Source organism: Chenopodium quinoa, unplaced genomic scaffold, assembly GCF_001683475.1.
Source record: "Chenopodium quinoa cultivar QQ74 unplaced genomic scaffold, ASM168347v1, whole genome shotgun sequence".
Classification (NCBI taxonomy): domain Eukaryota; kingdom Viridiplantae; phylum Streptophyta; class Magnoliopsida; order Caryophyllales; family Amaranthaceae; genus Chenopodium; species Chenopodium quinoa.
The window spans coordinates 3109900-3119938 of NW_018742238.1; the positions used below are offsets into that span (position 1 = coordinate 3109900).

The following is a 10039-nucleotide window of genomic DNA, read 5'->3' on the forward strand; positions in this document are numbered from 1 at the left end:
AACGGAGTACTTTACCTCGAAACGGCATAACCAGCTGGGCAAATTCAAATTACATATCAAAAGACAACTTTGCCCCTGCGAGACAACACTAAATATCTCGCAACACTTCGTTTAGAAAGCCTCTTAAATCAATTTTAAAATGATTGCTCTTTACAACCCAATCTTTTACCAAAGAGTCAATAACTTCAACTTTTATCCAATGTTCCCTTACAACCACGTCTAAGAGTCTGTTCACTTTAACTTAATTTCAGTTCAGTTCAGCTCAGCTCCAATTAGTTCAATTCTGCTGTTAATTTCCTTCTCTCATTAAATATTCATTTCACCTCTATTCAGTTCAGTTCAAACCAATCAGTTCAGTTCAGTTCAGTTCAGCTCCAATCAATTCAATTCAATTCAGTTCAGCTCAGTAAATGTGAACAGACCCTAAATTAGATTGTATACCTGTATATAGTTCACAATAAATACTCTAGTAAACCAACTTAGTTTATACCCTTATACATATATTATGCATTTAACTCCATTAAAAAAAACATGTACAATCACTTATTTTGGTTTAAATCTATTTATCCATATACATTCACTCATAAATCTACATTTATTTCATAATTACATTAAAAAAGCCTACATATTAGCCTTAAAAAAACCACACTTCCGGCCGTGCTCACTAACAACACCACATTGCCTCACACGCAACGCACGCGCCGAGCAACCCTAGCATGATAAAAAGTGAAAATTGTGTTAATAATTTTTAAACAGTAGGAGTATATAATTTCAACTTCTAATCAATTAAGTTAAAGGTGACTATCTCAATATGTAAAGACAAGGAGAAATGTTTTAAGAATCTAACGTCTCTAATCCCATAATTATTCACTTTACACAATATAATCAACTTTTTCACCTAAACATGAATTTAGACCGTGGGGCATGATTGAATGAAGATCAAGGCACAACATAACATTTGAACATCTTTTCACTAGTCCCCATACCCCTCTTTTCGACTTTTCCTCTTCCTAATCCTCTTTTTCCCGTCGTCCTCACCTTCTCCTGGCATCTCTTTTTTCTCTCTCCTGTCATCTTTTACGCAAATAAAGGTTGGCAAACACTTTCTTTTCCACATATTATGACTTTAAATCTACCCTTTGTTTCTCCTTAACCCCACTCATTTTTCACCTTCTCTTCCAAACAAACAATCCCTTAAAAAGTTAAACAATCAAGTATCTCATTGAATCTTCCTTTCTTCTTTCCCAAAGAACTCATCAATGGATTCTCTTCATCATTATGTCATAATACCTTTCATCTTATACTTCACCCTCTTTTACCCCCACCTCACTTCAGCCGGTCTACTCTCCGAGCCAGTCCAACCCACCAAACCAGACGACTACCCCACCACCCCAAACACCGTCCCGGCATTCCCACTCCAAACCGACTCACAAACCTGCCACTTAGACCTCTCTGACGAGCTCTTCGGTGGGGTCAATGAAGCATGTGGGCACAACCTAGACCGTAGCCGCTGCTGCCCGGTTCTAGCCGCGTGGCTGTACGCGGCTCAAGCTCGGTCCGCTCTCGAACTACCCCCGGATCAACCCCCCGTTACCCCTGACTCGGACTCTGTTTTACCCATGATGCCTGAATCCGACTCCCAAAAATGTGTCAACTCGCTTCAATCATCGCTTTCGAAACGAAACATCACTCTTCCTCAGCCGAATAGCACATGCGACACCTTTTTGTGCTTTTGTGGTATTCGGCTTCATCAAATCGCGTCGTTAAGTTGTCCTGCTGCGTTTAATTTGACAGCGAATTATGGGAATGCGACACCTACTGCTAGCGTCAGGAATTTGGAGAAAAACTGTCGTAATTCTACTTATGCTGGGTGTACTAAATGCCTTGGTGCTCTTGAAAAGGTATTTTTTTTTTTTTCGTTATTTTCTTCAAATTCTCCAATCATTTCCTCATTTATTGATCTTCATTCTTGAATTTATTTTATTAATTTGTCCCCCCTTAATAAATGATATATGCCAATTCTCATTAATTTCTCACTCGTGGATCTCATGTTCACTTTAATTTGTTGTCAATTTTTATTTATGAATTTGGTTTTTTAGAATGTTTTATTTATTACGGAGTACTTTTTTTGTAGTTATTTTTAGAGCTTATGAAATACTCTAAGTGACTATAAATGTCGAAAATAGAAAGTAATTATGTACTACCCTTCAATGATTTCAATCTTGAAACATTTTTATGAGACATTTACCGTTCAAATTGGAAAAATATTTAGAAACGGAGTGACTGAGTGAGTAATATTAGTGATAGTGTGGATCTCGGTTCTCAATGCATTATGAAGAAAAAAAGGTTAGGACGATAATCATCGAATGAAATGAAACAATTGTCAATGCTAAAAGTAAAAAAGTGAATATGCGTTTTCAACTAGCTCCAAAGCAATGTCAAAATTTGGTATACTTTACAAAAAGTTATCCCTTAATTTAACTAGTTTGGGCTTTCTCTCCCTTAATTTAACTAGTTAAGTATAGGTTAAATGTGATTTTAATTTTGGCTTTATTTTGCCAAATAAAATATGAAATTATTGTATAACCTTACAACTTTTCAAAAAAGGGTATATGTATTAGTAGCAGAAGAGACTTTATTTTATAAAGTTGTTTTGGGTACTGGATGAATCTTTTTCTCATGTTTATGTAATGGCCTGAATTTAGAATTTTTGGAAAAAAAAAAAAAAAGAAGTTTTGCTTTAATTTACTCCTAATTTGCCTTTCAGTTTTCATTTCATTGTCAAATTGTGTTTCTCGAAGATAATTGGACATGGGTGGAATACACACAGTTGTATGTGATTAAGGTTGTGCCAGCAATCCAGCATTGCCAACATTTTCTGGCCTACGTTATAATATTTTTAATTTGATATTTCTCATTTCTATAAATTATTCAAATTTTATAAAATTTGCTATATACGAGAATTGTGCAATGTATCAATGAACTGTTAATTTTAGACTAGACTAGAAGTCTCAAGTATAACGAGGAAAGAAGAAATGTAATTCAAAGTGGAGTACTACTTGTAGCTCTACTAGTACTCTATAAGGAGAATTTAGCATAGAAATAGAAAGATTAAGGTGACGTTTTGGGCTGATTATAAGGAGAATTTAGCATAGAAATAGAAAGATTAAGGTGACGTTTTGGGTTTATGATTATGTGAATGGTATCGACATTCGACACTTGAGATTGTTTCTATTTTTAGTGTATGTATATAAGATATGGGGTGTTTGGTTCACATAATGGTTTGGGTTTTATTCATTCCATCTCTATACCTCATGCTTAGAACCTACGAACCAAACACCCCTTAAGTTTGATTATTGTTTTGAGAACTAAACACCCCTTAAGTTTGATAATTATGTAACAGAAGGCCATTCTAGTTTGATTTTCATTCCATTAAAAAAAACAAACAAAGTTTGATAATTATCGTAAAGAAAAAAAAGGTTTGATTATTTAAAGAAGGAAAAAAAAAAACTCGGCTACGTAGTACTACAAAACAATGAAACATATAGCGCTAAACACGTCGTTTTCATTTTTATTCCCTCCGTTTTTAAATATTTGTTCCACTTTTTTTTTCCGGTCGTTTTTAAATACTTGCTCCATTTCGTTTTATGAAAAGTTTTTATAATATTTAATTCATTTTTCACACTTAATGGACCCAACATAATACTTTCTCTCCTCCTATTCTTCCAATACTTTAGCTTTTTAAAATTTTTTATTTTCTCAACTACCTCACTACCTCTATATTTTATTACGTTCTCCAATTTTTCCTAAAACTCCGCGTATGGAAAAATGGAGCAAGTATTTAAAAATGGAGGGAGTAAAAATTAAAGTTAAAAAGTCTAATACAGTAAAGTATGCCAGATTTGTTTTCATAGGACGTAAACACATTTGCAGCTCCAAACCACAAATTTATAAAATCCAAATTGTTTAACTTGTTGAAAAAAAGTTGTAATTTCTGTCGAAATATTATTTTTTAATTGTATGATGGAGCTTATTTATTTTATATTTTTCAGTAACCATCGTTTATTTTCCATGGTAATTTTAATCACAAATTGTTATAATTGTCCATGATTACAGTTAAAAGACGGGGGCAAGAACGGAACAAAAGTTAAAAGAGGCAGTACTACTAGCAGAGCATCAAAAATGTTCAACAGAGATTGCCAACTAATGAGTTTGACGTGGCTTTTGGCGCGTAACAAAACATTGTACATACCAACAGTCTCGGCTGTACTGCGCGCAATCATGTATAGCGCGCACCCTCACCAATCTAAGTGCAGCCCTGACCAAGAGAACATGCCTCTGGCCGTCGATTCGCTACAATTTGACAAATTCAACTCATCCGCATCATCTCCGGCGTCTATTTCTTTTTTCTTTCGCCTCGGCATAATTTACGTATTTACCCTTTTGTTACTATTATTAGGGTAACCCTTAAAATATAAACTTAATTACTTTCTCTCAGTAGAAATTTTCCCTCTCTTGATTTGTCTGCTTCTTCTGCTTCACCTTCTGCTTTGTATCTTCTGATGTTTGCGTTGTCAGAGTCACGTGAAGCTAGTGGGCACATTTTGGCGTTGTTTACAGGGGGCTATTTTTGTCATTTTATCCTCTGTAAATTACTTCGATTAGAAGTTGGGATTTTTGTAGGCAACTGTTTTGTCTCATTATTTGGTAAATAAATTTGTATATGTTCCTAATTTCTGATTCCCAATATATGCTTATTCGATGCATTTTTATAAGCTTACTGGCTCTGTAATGTCTCGTTTGTTTAAACGATTTTAAAGTCTAAACTCAAAAGTTTAATTAGACATAACAATAATGTTATTGAATTTATAAATGACTTTAAAAAGAATAATTTTGGGAAAAAATATGTCCACATTAAGGGTAAGACTACAAGGGATGGAGTAAAAAATGTTATGGATGTTAGAGGGGTAACCTTAATGAATCAATTCATGTCGTTTTTTGGATTTATCATGGACTTTTAAAAAAAAAAAAAAATTTGTACAATGATTCATTAATGGTTTAAATGTGTTATTCAGTACTTGTTGGCAGCTCACTACTTTATTCTTATTCTTAATCAGACTATGTCATATTGACACATTCCTATGAATTTATAAACAAATTCATGTTATCAGAAACCTGCTAGGTCCATGCAAATAAGCTCAAAAATTTCTCTATAATATTTGTTGACTACTTATTGTTTTTCTTGCAAAGGTTAATCTTTCCTCGATCACATTCACATGTGCAACAAATACCAATCCATTCCAATTTAGCAAATTAAACACCACTCACCTAATATTTGGGCAACTTAACAAATTTTAAATGGATCATTTAATTAAAAGAAAAATTACCTTGATTAATCCCAACTTTCGTTTATTTTTCATCACTCCCAAATTTATACCCTATTAATTATAAGCACCCCCATCCGGTCATCCAACTTAATATTGTAAGTTATCAGACACGTCTCCACACATCATAGGTCTAAAAAAATTAAATTAAATAAAAAAAAACCAACCCTTACCTAGCAGCAGGGTGGTCGGGCAGCCCTGCCACCTACGGTAGGCAGCAGCCCCTGCTGTCGCCGACAAGGAGAAAGCCACTGCCGTTTTGGCAGCCGCTGCTAACTCCGACCTCCAACCTTCTCCTTTCCCCAGTTCCTCGCCATTTTCACCCCCTTCTCCATCGGTTTTCGCAGCTCCATCTCCTTCCCCATTCGTTTTCGTCCCCTTCCCCATCGGATTTTGCCATTATTTCCTTTTCATATCGAATTCCGACCAGACACCTTCCATCCCCATTGAATTCGACCACCTTTCATCATGAATTCCGACCAGCCACCTTCCTTTCCCCGTCAATTCCAGTTTTGGTGCGCGAGAAAAGAGAGACGGATGGGGCTGCTGCTTTAGTGCGCTTGTAGCCGTGGAGAAAGTGGAGCAGGGGGCAGTGGTTGGTGCTCAAGGGGAAGGGGGTTGGCTGGTCGTGGGTGGTTGCGGCTGTCGTTGGGTGGTTTTGTTTTTGTTTTTTTTATTTATTTTTTATATTTAATTTATAATTTATTTTTATTTTTACTTTTTAACCAATCCGGTTGCGACATGTGTACAAGTAATCCCAAGTCAACATGGTTTACTTCTTCAACCAGTTTCAAGTCACTTGGGGGTGATAAAAATTAATACAGTACAAAGTTGGGAGTGATAGTGAATAAACTGAAGTTAGGATTAATATTGGCGGATGGAGAAAAGTTGGGATTAATGGTGACAATTTTTACTTATTTAAAATCTAATCGATTGTACTTCATTCTTTCTTATATGTTCTTTATGTTTCCATTTTGGGTGTTCCTTTTTATTCTTTACATTTTGAATCTTTCCTTTTTAAGTCATTAATTTTGGACAATGTTACCCTTGTTTTACAATATAAATACTCAATTGCCCTCCTCTTTTCATGCGCAATTGTACCTTTTGTTTTGGGGTTTTCTGATGTCCTGCGGGAGAGCTACAATTCCGAGACTGGAACCGGACGCCTGTACCTGCAAAATAACGGAGACTCCTGAGAGCTCCGCCTCCAACGGTCAAGTTAGTACCTGATTAAGGAGTAATTAACACAGAAATTAAAGTAATAAGGTCTCTCTAGGTGAGAGTATTTAATGTAGGTAATCTGCTTTGCTAGCGAGATCAGCCGGTTATTAGTGTGTTCCGTAATGTTTCTCCTCCGTTCCGTTAATTATTCGGTCCCTTGATTAATGAGGATTAATCGAGTATTTATAGCCTTGGGAAGCGTGCAACTCTCTAGGTTTAAGGTAAACCTAGGGCCGATCGGGCTTCTAGACTGAAATGGGCCTTGATGGCCGGTTGTCCCATTTGGCATGGGTGGACACGTGGCGTGTCTTAAGTGGTCCGTGGAGGACGCGTGGCGGAACCTGGTTGGTCCACTTGTCAAACGACGCTTGGTGGATAAAAATCCCCTAATCATTTGCCCCTCACAGGTGGCACGCGACTGGTCACGTGTCGCCTGTGACAGGTGTCGCACGGTGACAGGCGACGGCCCGTTACAGGTGTCACCTTGCAGACGGCCGGGAGATCCTCCCGCCCAAATTTGAATTCGGAAGCGACCCTTCGCCTTCTCATTTTGCCTATAAAAGGAAGTGCTGACTTCGGTCATTTTCACATTTGAGAATTTTTGCGAGAACATTCGGACCCCTGAACTTGATCTGACATTTTCGGACTTTTTCTGCCTACCGCCTGTTCTGACAAGCCGACTGACCCGAACTTTCAGGACTTCATCAACTGTCATCCGTTCAGGTAACTCAGTTCTCTTACTCTTAATTTTCTTTTTATTTTTTGAAATGGCACCATGGAAGCACACGACACGCCCTAAGTTAGTGATCAGCCGGTCACCGGGGACGGCTGAATCTAGGACTAGGAGTGCCGCCTGCCCTTTTCTGGACCCATCTTTGCCCTTTATACAAAGTCCGACTGAATCTGTGTCTATGCAGAACGTGATGGCCAGAACAAAAAAGACTGCTAGAATATCAAACTCAGACGGCTCCTCCCAAAGGGTACTCCTTAGCGAAACATCTGACCAGGCGCCAGATGTGGAACGAGGCGACTGTCAAGCTGACAGTTCTGAGAGAGGGACCAAGGTGTTCCCTTCTCATCTAACCGTGGACATGTCTAATTTACCTTCTGCTCCTTCTAAGGGAGAGGAGGCGGGCCCCTCTAGGAGAGGGGAGGAGTCGTCCTCTTCGGACTCGTCAGGGGACGAGTCCGATTCCAGCTCTTCTGACCATAGTTCTTCTGACCATAGTTCTTCTGACTCAGAAGAAAAACATAACCGCCTACAAGAGGCGAGAAGTTCCCATGCAGTGGAGAAGGGGGATAATTGGGCAGAGCCGTCCGCCTCTTACAGAGAGGAAAACACCCCCTACTACTGCAGGGTGCCCCGGGGCCGGATCGCAACCATGCGAGACAACGTGGCGAGCTTTATTGCTAACCACAAAATGAGCCCGGAGTATTTACTGTTTGTGCCGGATCCAGAAGATACTGTCGTCTGGCCGGCTGGTACCCGGTTTCCTATTTCCCGTAGGATAACGGAGTTTTGTGAAATCAAGAGCAGACGGCTCCCGCTTCTTAGATTTAGGATGGGGAGTCGCCTCTCCCCCTTGAACTGGCTTCCTCTTCAGTGAAGTGGAAGGTTTTTTGGCCGCCTGCTCTTTGACTGAAGCAGGCGGTTTTTTGTTGATCAACTCTTGGATCTCTCCCTTGAATCCCCTCATGAAGGTCATGAGTTCGTTCCTTGTGATGGGAGCAGACCCATCAGTCGGCTGTTGCCGAGCAAGCGGTGCGCCTGCTGGCTCGCTTCCTGTTTGAAGATACTCCCGTTCCCTTATTTCAGTATGACGGGTACGGCGGGCCCTTAGGGTCCCGTCTGGAGCTGTATGAGTTTCAACTTCAAATTCACTTTCGGTATCATGGTCCGACTGAACTTGAGGGTCGTCTAGGGGACGCCTCTCTTCTGGGGTCGGTACAGACTTGGATGCCATCTCTGAAGTACTCTCCCCACAGACGGCGCCAAATGTTTTGGGGTTTTCTGATGTCCTGCGGGAGAGCTACAATTCCGAGACTGGAACCGGACGCCTGTACCTGCAAAATAACGGAGACTCCTGAGAGCTCCGCCTCCAACGGTCAAGTTAGTACCTGATTAAGGAGTAATTAACACAGAAATTAAAGTAATAAGGTCTCTCTAGGTGAGAGTATTTAATGTAGGTAATCTGCTTTGCTAGCGAGATCAGCCGGTTATTAGTGTGTTCCGTAATGTTTCTCCTCCGTTCCGTTAATTATTCGGTCCCTTGATTAATGAGGATTAATCGAGTATTTATAGCCTTGGGAAGCGTGCAACTCTCTAGGTTTAAGGTAAACCTAGGGCCGATCGGGCTTCTAGACTGAAATGGGCCTTGATGGCCGGTTGTCCCATTTGGCATGGGTGGACACGTGGCGTGTCTTAAGTGGTCCGTGGAGGACGCGTGGCGGAACCTGGTTGGTCCACTTGTCAAACGGCGCTTGGTGGATAAAAATCCCCTAATCACCTTTTATAATATTTTAATCGATTTCAATACTCATTATTACTTTCTCTCTTGTATCTCTTATACTACTTCCGTTACATATATATTATTTGCAACGATTTGACATAAAGTAGAGAGGAAAAATGTCTAATCGTTATAAATAATATGTAACGGAGGTAGTATTTTCTTTCTACTTTTTTACCCCACATGTATAATATTCCTTATTTAACTAAATTTGTATTTTCAATAATTGAATTTATGTCAATATAACTCAATTTTTTTAAATAATTTTTTACAAAATAATTCCAAACATAAAAACAAAAAGAAACGGAGGGAGTAGGTTGGATACTTGTGTTCCACTAGGTAGGCCAAGACAAACATTCGGCCGTGATTCACTCAGTTATTTCCCTAGCTACGTGTGGAATCAACATTACCAAGCTTGAATTCATGTTTTAATTAAAACCAAATCCCAATATTAAAGTATTACAATACTCCTTTTTGTTTTTGAAGGGAATATTTAACGCAAATAATTTACAATAAATTAATCTGGATATGCGGATCACTAGATCACTTTGTGTATGATTTTTGCAATTTGGTGTGTGTCCCGATTCACGACCAACATACTCACCCCAAGAGACGATTTACAATGCATTGGCTATTTGATGCATTTCAGCTTCCCAAGAGCATCACAAAGGTACACTGTTAGTTGAGACGAACACTACAAGTGGGGGGGTGAATTATATGTGAGTTCTTGTGAGTTCTTATTGCTACTTTTTGCATAATATAAATAAACTGTTTGCAATGCACACAGATTTTTACGAGGAAACCTTCCAGGGCCTAACTGGAAGTAAAACTTCGACCCTTCTTGAGGAATTTCTAAAACCAAATTACTTCACTAAAATAGGGCAATTCCAAATTACAACCTATTATACACAGACCTTTACTCACAAG

General features: G+C 38.8%; 1 protein-coding gene across 1 annotated transcript; it reads left to right on the plus strand.

Annotated features, from left to right (window-relative positions):
- Nucleotides 1–774: 774 nt before the first annotated feature.
- LOC110735572 (uncharacterized GPI-anchored protein At4g28100-like) lies at nucleotides 775–4733 on the plus strand. Its single transcript, XM_021915765.1, has 2 exons — nucleotides 775–1901; nucleotides 4117–4733. Exons 1-2 carry the CDS (start codon nucleotides 1260–1262, stop codon nucleotides 4462–4464), a joined length of 990 nt encoding a protein of 329 aa, XP_021771457.1. The 5' UTR covers nucleotides 775–1259; the 3' UTR covers nucleotides 4465–4733.
- The last annotated feature ends 5306 nt before the right edge of the window (nucleotides 4734–10039 follow it).